This window comes from Syngnathus leptorhynchus, chromosome 1, assembly GCF_054491065.1.
Source record: "Syngnathus leptorhynchus isolate UIUO chromosome 1, UIUO_Slep, whole genome shotgun sequence".
Classification (NCBI taxonomy): domain Eukaryota; kingdom Metazoa; phylum Chordata; class Actinopteri; order Syngnathiformes; family Syngnathidae; genus Syngnathus; species Syngnathus leptorhynchus.
The window spans coordinates 9,926,275-9,945,082 of NC_141195.1; the positions used below are offsets into that span (position 1 = coordinate 9,926,275).

The 18,808-nt window shown below is 39.7% G+C and overlaps 2 protein-coding genes across 3 annotated transcripts; both read right to left on the reverse strand.

The window, feature by feature from the left end:
- Positions 1 to 2: 2 nt before the first annotated feature.
- Positions 3 to 11,263, reverse strand: atp13a2 (ATPase cation transporting 13A2). Of its 2 annotated transcripts, XM_085911386.1 has the most exons (29): positions 11,125 to 11,263; positions 9,483 to 9,557; positions 8,811 to 8,978; positions 8,370 to 8,428; positions 8,200 to 8,266; positions 8,016 to 8,095; positions 7,819 to 7,896; positions 7,451 to 7,520; positions 7,190 to 7,324; positions 7,020 to 7,086; positions 6,806 to 6,937; positions 6,397 to 6,558; positions 6,140 to 6,250; positions 5,879 to 5,925; positions 5,609 to 5,797; positions 5,329 to 5,535; positions 5,057 to 5,164; positions 4,240 to 4,396; positions 3,491 to 3,602; positions 3,264 to 3,388; positions 2,992 to 3,152; positions 2,620 to 2,712; positions 2,442 to 2,521; positions 1,835 to 1,987; positions 1,515 to 1,611; positions 1,217 to 1,440; positions 945 to 1,096; positions 672 to 844; positions 3 to 222 (listed from the first exon to the last, which is right to left on the reverse strand). In XM_085911386.1, exons 2-29 carry the CDS (start codon positions 9,483 to 9,485, stop codon positions 49 to 51), a joined length of 3,384 nt encoding a protein of 1,127 aa, XP_085767512.1. In that variant the 5' UTR covers positions 9,486 to 9,557; positions 11,125 to 11,263; the 3' UTR covers positions 3 to 48. The 2 variants fall into 2 exon arrangements, with proteins under 2 accessions (XP_085767512.1, XP_085767521.1); XM_085911395.1 differs by lacking the exons at positions 8,370 to 8,428; positions 8,811 to 8,978; positions 9,483 to 9,557; positions 11,125 to 11,263 and having other exon boundaries at positions 8,016 to 8,115.
- A 996-nt stretch (positions 11,264 to 12,259) lies between these two features.
- LOC147061879 (succinate dehydrogenase [ubiquinone] iron-sulfur subunit, mitochondrial-like) lies at positions 12,260 to 15,834 on the reverse strand. The gene is made up of 8 exons (XM_085911575.1): positions 15,677 to 15,834; positions 14,774 to 14,907; positions 14,555 to 14,640; positions 14,325 to 14,461; positions 13,920 to 14,036; positions 13,345 to 13,446; positions 12,986 to 13,108; positions 12,260 to 12,904 (listed from the first exon to the last, which is right to left on the reverse strand). The coding sequence occupies exons 1-8, from the start codon at positions 15,740 to 15,742 to the stop codon at positions 12,824 to 12,826; spliced, it is 846 nt and encodes a 281-aa protein (XP_085767701.1). The 5' UTR covers positions 15,743 to 15,834; the 3' UTR covers positions 12,260 to 12,823.
- Positions 15,835 to 18,808: the final 2,974 nt, after the last annotated feature.

Here is an 18,808-nt window from a genome sequence, read left to right on the forward strand (position 1 = left end):
AGTGTCATATATCAAAACACTTTATTTTCGGGAGGAGGGGGCAAGACACTAATTTATGCCAACAGCTGTGTACTCCGAAGAGTAAAGTGTTTGGTTCAGGGGCGGCCATGATGGGACACTGGGGTCGCAAAGGAGTGAGTTGAGGTGTTTGAACTTTTTCTTGGACGAACGCTTTGGGCATAGACAGTGAAGATAGTTCAGCACACCAACATCAATCAGCATCTGTGAACGCAAAAAATAAAAAACCCTAATTATACTTTTGATCGCCACAGTTAGTCAACCTCTAGGAGCTGCTGTTTGTTCACAAATTAAAATCTTTTTTTTTTCTCCTGTGAAACACATCCGTAGCTAATTACTGGAAAACTCACCTATTTATATTTGTGTGCTCTTTCTATACTGATCTGAAATGCCATTAGATGGCACCAAAGGCTTGGCTAATAAGAAAATAGTAATTGGTGTCAAGGAAGTATGTTGAAGTGATAACAATAGTAATTGGTGTCAAGGAAGTATGTTTAAGTGATACATATCTGCAGAGACAAACATCTTTGTCAGGGAGATGTTAAATTTCACCGGGGATGTTAATGGTGACGTCACTGCAGGTTTACATTTTTGCACTTCTGAATGGGTGTCAAAAAGCTCAAGCTAAGAAATGACAGCCCAGTGACACTCACCTCCACCACAAAACAAACAAGGAAATTGAGAGCCGCCACAGCGACAAGCAGCATTTTGAAATTCAAGTCAGTGAAGTCATAGAGCTGCATTATCTTTATGAAGAAAGGTCCGGGATACAAAACCAGACAAGTCATCATGGCAAACAGGGCGAGGAGTAAACACAGGAAAATCACTGCAAGGAGAACAATGACATTTTTCAAGAACTGCACTAGTATGTAATACAGGATTTTAAAGCAAGAAGCAATAATGGACAAGGTGCAAACAACTCTTACCGTTGTGATAGATAGGTTTCTTGTGAGGGAGACCCTTTGTTACCACCACAGCCATAAAGATGTACTGGAAACCAGACAAGGAAAACACACTGGTGTTGTCCATGTTGGGTAAGTTGGCAGTCCCAAACACTGTGGAATTGAGCGGAATATACCTGATGGAAAAGCACCGGCATGACCAGCGATTAATTGATTGTTAGTAAGAGGATTTATCAATCTAAACATAACACAAATTTGGGTGCACAAAACATACAAGTTGTTGACTTTGCACTGACCAATCCTGTGAAGTGGTGATGAAGAGCGCAGTCAACTGGGCTAAGATTGTCATGGATATGTGGATGAAGAGGCTGCCTAAAACGGGCAGGGCCATCAGATTGGCTGGAGGCCGGTAGGGGCTTAGTTTCTCACTGGGGCCGCCTTTCCCCATCACGATAGCCAACAGGGTCACAAGCGCAATGTCAATGAACAGGAACTGCAGGTCAGCCAGATTGGTGCTCACCTGGACAAGTTTTCAGCATGTCAAAATGATACAGGACTATAATCTGTGCTCATATTGTTAGATGGTGGACTCACTGTGTATAGAATGAGCACAGAGCAGAACTGAATCATGCTGTACACGGCCATGTATCTGAAAAGGCTGAACGCGGTGACCAGGGAACATCGACCTTCTCTGCAGAGACAAGAACAAGTCAGACATGAGGCACTCAAGGTAACGACTGGATGAAAATGGGGAGAGGGGGGCACCTAAAACTCAGTAACGCCTCCTGGAAATATTTGAAAAATGAAGCACACAAGCGCACACACAGAAATGGAGAGTGGCACCTCCTGATGTGCTAAGCACCACCCCGCTGTGCTGCCACTCTTGGTTGAATGGCATCACCATGATTGCTTACCTAATGAGCAGTGGCACACAGCTGATGTTTTGAGTCTTGGAAGTGAAAGGCGAAGCGATGGAAGCCTCTGCCTCTGACAAAGAGATGCCGGCGTCAGCAGCTCTCAAGGCACCGCAATCGTTGGCACCATCTCCACACATGCCCACCAGGTAGCTGTTGTAAAGAAAATTTGAAGAGCACTGAACTCAAACTCGTTTGTTTTATTTTTTTTACTTTATTACACTCAAATGCATTACTGGATATTTTTCTCCGATTTTTTCGAACTCGTTGAGGTAAATGACACTCAGCGTAATGTTCACGTCATCAACCATTAAGAGTAGGAGGATTCAAATGCTTTTGGAAAAAAAAATTACTACTGATGACAACAGTTATTTTGTAAAATAAAAAAATGCAGCAAATTATTTGCATCCACGATTGAGGAAAATGTATGAGCATCTCAGGAAAAAGCAGTCACTCCAGCAAAAAAAAGAAAAGATGCCAAAGTTGACGTGACACAGGAGCTTAACAAACATAAAAAAACAAAACGAAAAAAAAAACCACCACAAAGACATTTTTACCTGACACATTGATTTAAAATGTTTCCATTCCTTCCTGTGTGTGCACTCACTTTAGTTTCTGCAACTCTTTCACCAGCTGTGTTTTCTGGTCAGGAGCCATACGTGCAAAGACTGTTGTTCGCATCAAAACCTGTGCAATGACATCACAACAAGATTAAAGTACAGTAAAAGGACAGAACAGGCTTTTCAGTTTTTTAGTGAGAAAAGCAGACAACAAGTTTTCATTACCTTTGGCAGATGCTCAGGGAAGTGGTCACAGAGGACAGCAAATGAACTGCCATTAATAGCCAAATGATAACCAAAATGTGTCTGGTAGAGACCCTTAGAGAGGAGAAAAATGTCAATGGCATGTAACTACAATTTAGTATGTATTAAGTAGGAATGCTTAACAAGAAATAATCTTGAAAGTATTACACTGATGAACTCCACATTCCTGTTAGCTTACACGTAAAAATTCCAAACTGGTGAGAATATGTGTATGTGTGTACATACTGGCATATATAAATATATGTGTATACTGTATATAAGTATGCTCAGGGATACACATACATTACATAGTGGTGCACCAGTGCCCTTGATTGATGTGTGAGTGGGATTGACCTGGGATGTGACTAACGTGCCCTCCTTATCTTCTAGGGTGAACCTCAGCGTGGGTCTGGTTTGAGCTGTGCGGGCAGTAGCTTCAACAAAGATGACCCTCTCATCAGCCCTCATCATTCCACAGCTTTGGGCAACATTGACTGCTGTTCGAATGTTGTCACCTATGGGAGGGAAGATTTAACATTTGGGAATGTTTGATGAATAACATAATCTGGCAAATGTTGCTGACTCTAGTCGGTATGTTAAAGGAGGTTGACCGTTTCGTCTCCCACCTGTGACCATGACAGTTCGGAGCTTCGCCAAACTCAATGTGTATATGACGTCAGCGCTCTCTGGCTTCACCAGGTTCTTCATCATCAACAGGCCCAAGAACTGCATGTCTTTCTCTACCTCCCCTCTGTGGATAAATATGCACACGGACAGTTTGCGCTGTCACATCCATTTCAGTATTTGCATAGAACCAATGTACGTATGTGACTGACTAAGACAGGAATCTCACCGCTCAGTGGCGCTTAGATCAGTGCTTGTGTCCATTGGTTTATAACTAAGAGCAAGAACTCGAAGACCTTCACTGGAAAATCGGCATAGTTTCTTTGAAAACTGCGAGGGCACTGTAATTGGAATACATCTTATTCAGTGTGGGTATAATATCTCGTACGCAAAACATTATAACTCATGGGAAAAAAGAGACAGACAACAGTACTTTAAAATACACTATATAAACTGAAATAGAGCCAACAACCTCTTAATTAGACAATACTCTGCATTTTTCGCCCCCATTTGCCCTCCAGGTTTCAAAGACCAAATTACTCAGCCCGTAAAAGCAGTAATTTTTCCAGCTATTTTCTGTGTCAGTTCAGCAGTCACAGGTACAGATGCGAAATGGAGGGAGTGATATCGAACATTTTGTTTTTGTTTACTACTACACAAACTATACTGTTATTGATGTACTTTGGGGCAGTCTGAATGCCCTGTCGCAGCATGATGCCTCAAACGGGTCTGTCTTGGTACTGTGAAAGACATCTGGTTTGGGCTAGAACACAGTCAGCGAAGATATCTTTATGTGTTCTTCAGGGCACACATACTTTTTAACAGGTGGTTAGTAGTTGTAGCTTCTGCTATCTAGTGCCTGAATCACGAAACGTCGTTGGTGTAACAGATGAATATAATTTGTATCATAATTTTCTGATCAATTGAGCAGTGACTGGCATATCAAAAATCACAACATATGACTGTGTGCTGTCTGACCAGTTTCTTGTCTGCAGAGGCTTGCCACCATCTCTGGAGAACCTTTCATGAAAGCTATAGCAGAGCGCCCCCCACAGGCCACAGTCACCACGCTCATCCTCTGCAAGGCCGAAGAGAAGGGAAACCGCTGAACGATTGCCACAGGTGCACTTGAGGACTGAAAGAAACATGAAGGTTCAGGTAAAAGATATGAAGTGGAAACGCAAGACGGCGATTGAAACTTTGCAATGCTACATAACAAATACGAATTACCCTAACAACACCACAATAAAACAATTGTTGTCATTGACTCTGCAAAAGTAGTTTCCTTTTCACTGAGGTTTCTATGTTAGGGTGCAAGATTTAACTCGATTAAATGAAGAACAAAGCTTTCAGTTTGTTGCAGTTGGCCCCCACTTTGTTTTTACTGCTACCAAGTTACCAGAACTTACCACGCATGATTGATGAACATTTTAGGAGCTTCATAAAGCAATAGAAAGGTCATAGATTTACAGCAAAGAAAAGCAAAGAAGGCTTCCACTCTTATAAATGCAACTAAGGTTTACTTCATCCAAGCCAACCTTGCATTTTCAACTTTTAATCAGTTCATTATTTTTTTATCTAATTAGCTTTTTATGCATAGTTTAACCGTTTTTTTCAATTAATCAAAAAAAAATGTTTTTCAAAAATTGGGTTGGGATATAATCAGTGAGCTTTTTTATTGCACAACAGCACAAGCCTGCCTGCCCGCCTGTCTGCCTAAAAAGATGGATTCATTATGAAAATGCTCTAGCGAAATAATACATGTATTATTGGTTGATTACACAAAGTGATTTACATTTAGGTGAAAAGATAGCAGGCTCGGAGGATGTTTCATTACAGCTAATACTTTGTGCCCTCCAAACTCCGCATCCAGCACACTGTCTTCCTCTGGTTCCTGGAGTGTCTGGAAAGAAACATAGAGTTGTGGTTCAATAGACATTTAACAATGTAAATATAGTTAAGTAGACAAAATTTCTCTTTGGATGTTTAACATTGTCAATTGTCCCAATGAAATTGTAACCATAAAGTTGAAATCATGTGAATGAAATAAGGCTTTGTGTTTCATACCCAACCGGTAGAGTTGAACATTTTGAGCTCCAGAGGATCTCCAATGGGCTGCCCTTGCAGCAGGGCAAGAGTGTGACAGCAGGCAAGGCACGAGAGCATTGGCCCAGGTGGGAGAAGTCTAGGATCAGAGACCACATCTGAAAAACCGGCAGATCGCGCTTCCACGACTCCCCACACATCCAGGCCTTCCTCTGTCAAGGTTCCTGTCTGGAGAACACAAAGTGCAAGTGAGAGTCAGCCCCACACACACATACACAGTACAAAGTTAGTCGGTCCTCACCTTGTCAAAACAAAAGAGCGACACCTTGCCACAGACATTGATGCGTGGCGGACTTATGCAGAAGATGCCTTGCTTTTTCAATCTGTTCTGGGCATAGATGGTGCCGACAGTGATGGCGGCAGGCAGGGCCGGAGGCACCACAATGGTGACAATATCCAAAACCCGAATCACCACCGCAAACCAGCTCATCTAGAGACATACAGAGGGACTGAATTTCTTGGACTGTCAAGAAGTTCCCAGATATTCCAGGCTCCTTATGTGCACACTTACGTCATAGTTTGAAAGTATAACAAAGCTGTAAATTGTCCCAATAAAAGCTGTTGAAAGAGAGAAAAAGGAAAAGAGGGATTTCAAAATGGAATTCTACTTTTGCAATGATACACGACACGGACATAAGTTGCGGGACAAAGTGGATGCTAAAGCAGTCACTACTTGGGGAAGGCCCTATTATTATGTCCAAAGTGTCAATGATGCAAGTGAACAAAATAAACTAAACGTGGAATGTCGAATGTTGCTGTTAAAAGCTCTTACCAAGAAACCCCAAGATGACCAAGAACTTTGCAGCGTCTCTGTAGAAGCGAAAGCTGGTTGGCTGAGGGTACAGAATGGAGCTGACCAAGTTACCTTTGGCAGTAAAAAATCCTGTCGATGACACACAATTGTGTGAACTGGTTTGCACACACTACGGTATCTAGGGATAGGCAATTGACTAAAATTATCTGTTGGGTGAAAACCAAGAATTAATGCAAAATGAATCTTTCTAAAAAAAAATAATTTTGTTTCCTCACCAGTCCCTGTGACTACGGCGACAGCACCAAAATCACCGAGCCTTCCTCCTTTGGCCCTGATGAGCTGTGTTCCACAAAACAGTGTGTGTTTGCGCTCAGCGGCCGAGTTGTATATATTCTCCGAATCCAGCAGGGGGGTTTTCAGCACTGGAACGCTCTCCCCTGCACACAGGTAATAGTTGAAAATATCTCAAATTTTCGTATGGACACGCAACATACATCAATAGCGAGACATGCATATTTTAATGACATCCAAAAATCGATCCTCATCTGGTTTTAAAAACATTACATATCTGGACGCCAGCCTGAAGACATTTGGGGAAGTGGAAAAGCAGTTTTATGGGCTTGTTAGGTCATGAACACAGGGAAGCATAAAAGATCTTTTAGCTAAAGTTCCGAGTGTGCTAACCTGTCAACATGCCCTCGTTTATCAGACACTCCCCTGCCAGCAGAGCAGCATCACAAGGCATCAGCAGGCCATCCTTAGGTAAGCATATGCAGTCACCAGGCACCAGCTCCATTGAACTAACGTTCTCCTGCTCTGAGAAAACATGTTTATCTTTTTAATCGAAGGTACTACATAAAACCTCTACACAATTCTGGGAGAATATGGACATAAATACCTCCAGAGGTTCTTATCACGGTGACATTAGTGACCAATCGGGCAATGTTGTGAAGAATGACTCTTTGCTGTGAAGCAGATAAAAAGCTATTACTTTTATACATCCTTATCATTAATTGAAAAAAAAAATATACTAATCAAAAATAAAAATCTGTGCAAATCAAGTCTCACCTTGCGGATCTCATAAAGTGAGATACCAATGGATATAAGAGAAATTAAAAATATACTCGTGGAGTAGTAGTAATATTCATCGACCGTCCACAGGACCATGCTAAATAACTGGAACACATAAAAGGGGTTGAGCACCTAAGAAGAGAAGATAACATTTTGATCAGCAAATTGTAACTAGGTGATTAAAGAAATACAAAACATAGGTATCAAATATATATATATAAAAAAGAAAATACAAAATGAGTTAAATATCCATCTCACCTCCTCAATCAATAGTTTGAAGTAAGACTTCACAGGCACATCAATCACATTGGGCCCATACACTTGCCTCCTTAGAAGAAAAAAACAAAACAAAGGTTACGAACACTGACAAAAGGGTGATTCATACCTGCAAAAATTATTCTGTTACAACAAAAGACATTCTCACAATCGTGAGTAAAACTTTTTTTTAACGAGCAATATAGATCAAAACTAGGCTTAATTAGATGAACAATCACAGACTAACTAAGCCGTTTTGTATTAGAGCAGCGGTCACACTATGAGGAAAAAACTATTTTTCAATATAATATACAACAAAATGAAGCAGTCACACAATCACGTCAAACACTCAATAATGTAGCCGTGCTCACCTAAAGTTCTGCTCTAGGTGACTCAAACCATTTTTGTAACCATGAAGGTCCTTGCAGGTCCAGTCCTCATTGAGGACACTAAACCAAAAAAAAAACATTTGATTTTGTGATGGTAGTGTCAGATTATATTTCAATGCGTAATAATAAAACCAAACAATTTGCTTGGTATTCAGTAAAATCCCTTTAAGTAAAATTACCTTGCAAGACAGAAAGCTGCCTTCCTATCCAACCATATGTAGCGAAGTCCTTCAAACAGGTAGTAGCGCAGTAGAGTTTTCTGTAAAACATTTACAAGGTCTGACAGCGCTCCATTAATTGCACATTTAAGGGGGAAAAAAAGACAAATCAATAAATAATGGAAAATCAGAACTTGTTTTTCACCTTCTCCTGGTAAAGCTCAACTGTGTCCCTCCATTCTGTAGTCTCCGTATCGCCCAATAATTCCAAACTAGTAGCGAGAGAAGAACAGAACAAAAACGGCAGTTTTTTTTTTTTTTTGGGGGACAGGCAGTGTTGTGTGGACATCAAGCAAAGCTCTTAAGGCAGCTCACCTTCCCTCCTCCAACTCATCAGTGAGAACCTCCACCACATGGAATATGCCAAAATTATCCTGAAGGCAAAAAGACCGCACAAACATTTGAGGAGTGTTCTTGGTTTGCACACACATTTTGTGTAGTGCAACGTGGTAGTTTAACCTAGCAGTGTTCAAAAATATACATTAGGGCTGCAAAAAAAACATGCAATGTGCTTTTTGATTATCGTGATATTGATATTGTTGCAAAATTTAACATACTTGAACATTTTAATTTTTACTATCCCATCCTCTTATGAAACATCCACGACAAACAAATGAAGACTTTGGCAAGTAATGGGACAGAGTGACAATGCAGTAAATATACACTTCTCTAAAAAAAAATTTCAAGCACAAGCCACCACAGTGCTGTGCTTTGTCAGAGAAATCAAAAGTAGAGAGACAAAATAACTTTACTCACTCGTATCAGCACAAGATCTGCAAGCCCCAGAGGACAGGGACGGCAGCGTGCCAAAAGAGCAAGCCGTGGGCTCCAGCGAAACACAATGAGGAGAACACCCAGGGACAGCACAGCCACCACGTGACACAGCCACACCCGCCATCGGACCCACTTGTACCCCTGGGCATCCTGGTAACAGCCAAAAAGTAGTAAAGAGAGTGATTGCAATATTAGCTGTAGAATACAGCTCGGCCTTTTAATTGGATCATGTGGCATATCAATACTGACACAAATTCAAATACTGGATATACTAGTTTAGTGATTCTCAAAGTGTGCTCAGCTACTAATGTTACACAGATAGATCCCTTTTAGTGATACACAAAAGAACGTCCCACCAGCATAGACATCTAGTATGCAGTACAATTGCTAAGTACTGTTCAATTGTGTTTAACGCGGTAAAAAATAATTCTTTTACATTGAGGGAAAAAAAAAACAATCTTTCTTGAGTGATATCGCTCAACTGTTGTTTTTCTTTTTTTTTTTAAACCACTATATAAGTTCAAAGAAAAATAATTAGCCAACAAATAGAAATCTGAGTGAAAATGTTTTTTAATAATAAACTTGAAATATGATTTGAAATCTGAAGGACACAAAGTTTTCAAATGATTTGCTTCAAGAACAACTGGTTCTTACCATGTGTCAGTCAGGCACAACAAGCGAGGCGAGTCATGCAGGTTGGCTGTAGAAATCCACCCAGCAGCTTAATTCCTAAGAAGCAAGTCATTCAGCAAATTCACAAAAACAGGTCTCTTGCTAGCTCAGTCATAACACTTACATGAGCTGAGCCACTAAACAGACGCCACAAAAGTCAGTATGAAAAAAGACACTAATATTGCAGTGTAGAGTGAGGATTCTCAAGCAAACACGACAGCCATTTGGGAAATGAAAACTAAAGCAATGGTTGCACTGATTCTGAAGTATGAATCGAGTCAATAGGTGACAAGTCAGAAGAGGGAAGTGAGCCAGTCATCTGAATGCAAACAGACATGTGGATTTACAAAATTTGGTGACCACATCAGAGACTGGTGGGACTTTAAAGATTTAATTAAATCAGTGTAAAGAAGAAAACAAAAACAAAAAAACAAACAACTACCTGCTTTTATCATGGTTACACAATGTTTGTTATAGCAATCATTCACAACACATGACTGGCCTGGAATCATGTGAAAGCAACCAAGCTTGCTGCAATGTGATCACATGGTAGCCTTGTCTTGAATAGCACTGGTCTGGAACGAACGTCTAAAGCCATCTGAGACAGACTATTGTTCTTCATAAACCACTGAATGAACGATCTAATCTCACCTACGTATGACCTAGCTATTATGTCCGTTGTAAAAACTGCTATAAACTACTATATATATATATATATATATATATATATATATATATATATATATATATATATATATATATATATATATATATATATATATATATATATATATATATATATATATATATATGAAGTCGGTGAGAAAAAACAACTTTAAAGAATTTGGTTTGATTTTGATTTGTTGGTTCTTGGAATTTAATATTTACCTGTAAATTCAATAGGTTAGGCTTTGTAAAGCTTTCACATAGTCTACATATCAATAAACATGACAGATTGTACAAATGAGGAAAGGAAAATATTTATGATGCTGACAAGTTAATTGTAAACTGCAATATTGTAAAATTATTGTCTCGTTTAAATAAGAAAATAATCTCATTATGCACTCTCCAACTGTGCCATATTTTATGGAATAGAATCGGAATGTTAAGTGAATTGAATCATTCAACCTTTCATTATCGCGACTACTTAATCGCATCGCAACCCGCGTATCGATATAGGTATCGAATCATCCCTTATTGAAAAAATGCACAGTGCACACCTCTGGGTTATCTTTAACTAGATTATATTGTTTTCATTATTTTTTAACAAACGACCACAAATTATGAGAATTTATAATATTTGAACAACGCCCTGAATTATCATGTTTAGATATGTTGTTGTTATAGTTGTAACTTGTTACGAAATATAAATATCCTGGTTATCAGGAAATGGACTCAATTTTCAATACACTACTGTGAAATTTTTAACCAATTCGAGCGTGCCCAATCCAATGAACATTATATTTCGATACTCAACACAGTACCCGTAGCACCTCGTATTAAACTTGCTCCTAAGGTAATTGCTAGCTGTAGCATTAGCACCGAGGTTGTGCTAATGTTGCCGTATGTGCTAGTCTCATGAGAAATGGGGTGGATTAGTAATTAAATTGCACTTAGTACTTACGTCTCCTGCTGACGAGTCACCATTTCCGTAATGACTTGTTTCACTTTTATTTAAGCCATGTTGCCGCCCAAAACAAAACAGATAACGCGTCATTTGCAAACATGCGTCTATGGTACGTGGTGAGGTCCAAGACTAATTTCACGCGCTTGTCGAAAAAAAAAATTGCAATGCTTTGACTCCCAGATAAGAATGTGCTTACATTGTCCCAAACGTTTAGATAATCGGCGTACAAAGTTCCAGCTCTCACTGGAGCGGTTCGCAGCCGAGTGTGAAGCGGTCGGGATGAGGGTCAGCACCTCCAAATCCGAGTCCATGGTCCTCGGTCGGAAAAGGGTGGAATGCCCTCTCCGGATCGGGGATGAGATCCTGGCCCAAGTGGAGGAGTTCAAGTATCTTGGGGTCTTGTTCACGAGTGAGGGCAGGATGGAGCGCGAGATCGACAGGCGGATCGGTGCAGCGTCGGCAGTAATGCGGACTCTGTACCGGTCCGTCGTGGTGAAGAGAGAGCTGAGCCAAATGGCAAAGCTCTCGATTTACCGGTCGATCTACGCTCCTACCCTCACCTATGGTCACGAGCTATGGGTCGTGACCGAAAGAACGAGATCCAGGATACAAGCGGCTGAAATGAGTTTCCTCCGCAGGGTGTCCGGGCTCTCCCTTAGAGATAGGGTGAGAAGCTCGGTCATCCGGGAGAGACTCGGAGTAGAGCCGCTTCTCCTCCACGTTGAGAGGAGCCAGATGAGGTGGCTCGGGCATCTCATCAGGATGCCTCCTGGACGCCTCCCTGGGGAGGTGTTCCGGGCATGTCCCACCGGTAGGAGACCCCGGGGTCGACCCAGGACGCGCTGGAGAGACTACGTCTCTCGGCTGGCCTGGGAACGCCTTGGGATCCCCCGGGATGAGCTGGAGGAAGTGGCTGGGGAGAGGGAGGTCTGGGAGTCCCTCCTAAAGCTGCTGCCCCCGCGACCCGACCCCGGATAAGCGGAAGAAGATGAAGGTGAATGAAGAAGGCGTACAAAGTCGGTAAACCACGCTCAGTTATTCACAGTTGGGCTCATTGTGCAGCACTTAACTGTACCTCTGACCTGAAACTTCGTATCAAATAAAGAATACAAGTGTAATGAGTTCAACACGTTTTATTGATTAAATGTCTCATTATTTACAGTTAAATATACTTCCATTTACTTTCTTTAATGTGTTTTCACTCTCCCAATTTCCTCCCATATTATTCCATCCACAATCACACATAAATAGATATGCACAGATAAACTTTCTACAACTGGAAATGACACTTTCTGTGACAAATAACCACAGATTAGACCAGTATGTTCACATACTGACAGCTCATATATTTCATGTATCACTCTTGAGAAAATAATCAATGACATTTTAAGTTAGAGGTGATGAGCACGATGTGCTAATTTCTACTTTGACCTTAGCTAACTCAGCCATCTTTTTGTTCAACAATATTGATCCTTTGGCAGTAAAAAAAAAAAAAGTGTCTTCGAGTTCCATATTGTTTAAAAGTTGGAAAATGCAATTGGTAAAGCAATGTGTAGTTGTTGTATTGTCAACAACTAAAGTGCCCACAACTGCATAAATTGCCATTGTTCCTGGTTGCATGTTCTCTTCCACTCCACTCAAACTGAAGAAGTACTGTATTATTATTGGCTCTTGACCGGTCTTAACGCTCATCTTTTCATGATATAGCAGCTTTCTTTTCTTGGTAAGTTGCCATCATTTTCTTGATTTCAGCAATGGCCTTTCCTGGGTTGAGTCCCTGTGGAGAGCAGAGCCCGTGAGATAACAGAAATCATAAGGCTGGGAGAAAGAAAATGTGGCTTGATGGTCCTCAAAGTACCTTGGGGCATGTCTTGGTGCAATTCATGATAGTGTGGCAGCGGTACAAAGAAAAAGGGTCCTGAAGTTTGGATAGTCGTTCCTCAGTGAAGTCATCACGAGAATCTATCATCCACCGGTATGCCTGCGTGACGGCACAAAGTTTTGTATTACATATATAGAAACTCGAAACTCGGAATAATTCTTCACAACACTAGTAGTTGCTGGTCTGTCCTCTGTAAATCTTGACCTGTGATCTTTTTTTGACAAAAAGCTGGTACAGACATGATATCAAAACATGTTGGAACTGTATGATGTTTATATCCTTATAGTTTTATGTATATTCTGAAGAGTACACATTCAGAATTTTATTTACATTACCTGCATGAGAACAGCAGGTCCCAAGTATTTGTCCCCATTCCACCAGTAGCTAGGACAACTGGTGCTGCAGCATGCACACAGGATGCACTCGTACAAGCCGTCCTGTTGAGTTAAACACGTCATATTTAATGTACGCATAATTTATTCTAATGTGGCGCAATAGAACATCGTACTAATCGTGTGCCGTGGGTTGATATCATCTGGAGGAGTGAGTCAAGGTTTAACCACCATAATTCTCACAAAAAACAAGTTACATTATTGCGTGATACGGCTCTTTATCAAGGTGCCAACTAGGGTCTGGAATCTGCTCGGTGAACAGAGAATCTGTGTGATGCAAACCGAATGGGAACAAAAGACCTTCGACACAAATTTTGACAAAGATCATTTACAGCAGTTTAATTCGGTGGCCCTAACGAATGATGTCTCACAGTTTTAGCTGTCAACTCATTTCTGTATGGCTACGTATTTGTCACCTTCAAACCAGGAGCCAGATTTACAATTCTAAAACGTGGTGAACAGTTCCACTTGGTGGAAATGCGCATAAATGATGATGAAACTAAATGATATTCATTTACCAGTTTTTGCCTGTCCCCCACTGACTGGTAATACTGGTCCTTCCCTTCCTGAGATTCATCTTTCTTTTTTAGGTAGGGCTCGATGGATTTGTACTGCGCGTAGAAGTTGCTCATGTCCTGGAGGAAGTTAAAAAAAAAAAAAGGAATTTATTAAATACTGTACAAGGTAGATTACTATTATTTCATTCAATAGCAAGTGGTAAAATGGCCGGCCCCTGATATGGATCAAAGCAGCCTTTAATTCATATTACACAAATGAAACATTAATCAGAACACTATATTTCAACAAGCTGGGCTGCACAGAACATTTTATTATAAAGACAATTTGGGGGTTGACTTCCCCTTTAAATTGCAATATAGTATATATAAACTCATGACCCGACTAAACAAACTTGCAGTACTTACAGGCACAAGATCTTTGACCACATACATGTGAGGGAGGGGGTAAATTTTGGTGGCTTTGTTTGTGTTGCTGTCAATTTTGTTGAGACATGCAAGTGTATTTCCTCCATTGATGTTCATGGCACATGAGCCACAAATGCCTGGAATGAACATTAGATCAGAATTCTCAATTTTGTACCATTCATTTAAAGACAGGTAAGTTGTAGTGACAAAAACAATAGTTAGTCCCTCACCTTCACGACAGGAACGTCTGAATGTAAGTGTGGGATCCATTTCATTCTTGATTTTGATGAGAGCATCCAAAACCATTGGACCACAGCTGTATATAAAGACAAATGTATCAAAACACTCTAGCATCTACTCATTTCAAGTGGTTAACGTACATACTAAAGGCGATTACTGCAATTCTGTTAGTTTTATTTTTCTGAAGGACCAAGTGTCACGTGTCTTACGTGTTAAGATCAACTTCATATGTCTGCATACGGGGCTTGTCTCCAGCAGTGTCCGGATCCCAGCGGTAAATCTGAAACTTCTTTATCCTGGGTTCGGGAGCCGGTGAAGCCAGGGTCTGGGCATTGCGCACCGTCTGCATCATACACAACAAATAACAGTTGACATCTTAGGTACAACATAAGGTACATCTGCACATTTAAATGGCTCCAATACTTTTTTGTAATTTTACGCACAGAGAGATGTTTGTAATGTATCGTTCTGTTTTACATTATTTAGGTATCTTCAACATATTCAAATAGATCAGAGTATGATGAAATCCATTGTAATTAACGTAATGCTGCATTAACAGATTGTGAAAGTGATTTTTTATTCTTCGAAATGGAAGCCATTGTGATGCAGGTGTACCTAATGTTGTGGTCGTTGAGTGACTTTTCTTGTGTAACGCAGCCTCTCCCTAGTGGTTGCTGGGGTGAACTGCGTGTTCGTGTTACATGACTGTCTTTGTTACCCAACTGTCTTGGTGTCAATGACAGCTGAATTAAGAAGCTGCAACTTTTTGAAGCTTGTAAATTCGGTTTCAAAAGACATCCTGACATCCTTAAAATATTACAGAATTTATCATATGTATTTATCATATATTTATCATATATCATCCTGAAAATATTACAGAATTTATCATATGTAGCAGCTGCGACTGAACCACCAACACTGTTTACAGTACGGTACTCCACTGTTGTTTTCTGTACTGTTCAAATACATTTAAATACAAATTTGATTATGTTATCGTATAAAATTACATGACGTAGCCTCTCAGGATGGAAGACATTGAACGTGGTCTTCTTCCATTATATAACATGAGTCCAGTAAACTAACGTCGATGCAGTGTCTAGAAGGCGACTTACCACCAAAATGCCAGAGTTTCTGACAGCCAATGCATTCCGGGTCAAAGCGACACAAAGTACTGACATTTTCGAGTGAAATCAAGCAGAAGCTCCCCAATCGTGGATTCAACCGGACAGACACGCGTTACTGTTTCCAACCTCAAACTCCACCCCTTTACGGTGCGTTTAAATGATGTAATGGAACGTCGAACGAGTCAGCTTCAGTGATCAAAAAAAGAAAAGTTGCCTTGGTAATTACTCCTAGCTGTAATGAGCTTGAAATGAATTAAAGTCGACTTAAATCACATGAAAACATCAATTTTTCAGAAGAAGAAAAAAAAATCCAATGTTTTCTGGCAATTTTCCAGAAGAAGAAAACAAAATCCAATGTTTTCTGGCATGACTACGACTGTTCTGTGGTACGCTCAATTAAATATGATTACAGATATACAAGTATACCTTGTTAGTCTTATTTTCGGATTTACTTTTTGTTTTGGTTAACTAAAGCGTCCAATGCTAGGAATAGCTGATATGTCCTATTGTAAGTGAAGGTATCATGTGCCACACCCTCTCTTATGACACGAAAACGAAGATGAGTTACGTCATGTGTACTGGTCGTCTGTATACATCACTTTAGTAACCAAAGCGTGCTGCATAGTGTTAATGCATATGTACATGCATTTAAACTATGTGGATATATGATATTTTTAAATATATATCCTCGTCATTATTTTCATTTGTGTAAAATTCTATAAGTTATTGGATGTAGGTTTTATATATAAATAAATAAATAAATAAATAAATAAATACATTCCCGCTTGTACACAATTCAGTCAAGACTAAAGTTCAAAGGTCTAATCTATAAAAGCCACATTTTCACCATATGGTCCAGTACTACGGGATGGTTTGGCAGTGTCATGTTACTTTTCCGTAACAATCCCCTGTTAACGGATGTCAGTCAGTGTGACTGGGTCCACCCGATTTCTGTTGATACTGATTGTAATGATTTCCATTTCTATTTATAGCAGCACCTAAGTATAATTAAGAGTACTGACACAATCAAACATCAGAGGTCACTGCTGTGCTTCAATAGCACTTTTAATAAAACAGACATTTCATCCTCACAACAGCAATGTCTGGACATCAAGAGGGTGGGCGAGCGGGGATCTGGTGAGGGTTCCCTGCGCTTAATGGCTGATGGTCAGAAGTGAGAGGTGATTACATAAATGTGTGTGAGCGCTTTCGGGTCACTGCTGAAATGCTTACAGCATGTTATTGATCGTAAACGTCAGTTTTACAAATGTCACATAGTACATTACCTGCTGTAAAGGTGTTGTGTGAAGTTTACAGTGTCGGTGACACAGAAGTCATGACTCAAAGCGTAACTTTTTTCTGAGGGGGGTGATCTATTCAATCAATTATTCCATTGATTATTCCAATAATCGGATCAAATATTATTTTGCATAAAAGTGTACTTCAAAAATATTTTTGTTCCTGATTAATGTTTATGAATCAATTATTGTGTATTTTGTATTGTTTAGTGATAAGAAAAACAACCTGTTGAGCAATATCACACGAGTAGAATAGAAGTTGGACTCACTAAACGTTTTGAAACTGAGCCAGTTACTAGTTTGGTCATTTTTATGCAAATTGAAAACAGGTATTTGTGAATAGTAAATTTGATTAAAAAACAAATATAATTAGTCTGTTTTCATGAATGACTACAGAAATCATTAATTAAATCAATGATACATCAATTTCTATAATCATTGTTGACAGGTGAAAATCAGATGACTTGATCAATTTTGACAATAACGCCAAACAAATAATTGATTATTAACATACTCAGTCGATTAATTTGATGATCGATTACTTGTCAATTTATTGACTAATTTGGACACTTTTAGTGTGGAGTTTATTGATGTGTACACCGTACACATTGATCAGTTGTGAAATATGGGGAAAAATGACTACTTAAAGTGCCTGTAAAGTGAAAATAAATGTCTTTTAAATGTAATGCATAACAGACAGTTGTCTCCGTCTTTGCTGTTGTCTGCATCTTTGAAACGCTGTGGACATCTATGATCAATGTGTGAAAGCACATCCTGCTTATGTCAACTCATTTCCGTGTGAGCCGCAAAAATATATTCACTAAAAAGCCTCCAGCCAGGTGCCATGGCAAAAAATGCTAGCCACCAGCTAACTCACAAGCTAATGGGCTTAATCCAACTAATAATAACTAAGCAACTCGATGTAACCCAATGATTGACTCGACGCCAAATTGTGTCACTGGGCACGCCCAAATAATCTGGTAAATTTAAAAGGCTGAGAAACTGTTGAAGGCTATAACCGAGTGAATGCTACACAGTTCTCAGTCAATATCTTCAAATATGTTAAATGTATTTGAAAACATTTTACAGAGCTTTTATTCTTTTACAGGGTTTTTTATTCCTCATGGGAGGTATCGGGAATTATTTCATTAGTTTGGGTTATTTTAGGTAGTTATGCTTGAGCTTTGTGAATTCTGCTTGGCCAACAGCCTGTAAACAACAGTGAGAAAATGAAAAGGGCTCTACATACATAAAAAGTAAAAGCACTTATGCATGTTCTCCTTCCGTGTATTCGCCGAAATAATAAATATATGAAGCAAAGAGAACCCAAACCACAACCCTTGTCGTGCATTCCCCTTCAAATATTTACATGAAAAAGAAAATATTACATTCAGTTAATTCACTATAAAGCTAATTTGTCTGTGGCTCTTCTTTGGCCGAATTTCACATGGTTTCACATCCATTTTTAAAACAGACTTAGCTTTCTCTTCCGTTGCTGAAATCTGGACCGACCAAGCCAATCATTTAGTGAGAAACAAGTCACCCCCCCCCTTTTTTTTTTAACCCCTCTGGTCCATATTTTTACATATCTACACAAGCAGCAATCTAACATCACAAAAACCCACCCACCCAGGAATTGCATTCACCCCCCCGCCCACACCTCCCCAAAGCAACAAGTCTCCCACCCAAAATAAAAATGCAAACACTGCCCACGTCATACCCTGTTCTAAAAGAGCATGCCAAGTTAAACAATGAACACAGAAAATGTCTCTATACAGGAAAAAAAAAACACCCTTAAAAATGTTTTTTTGTTGTTGTTCCT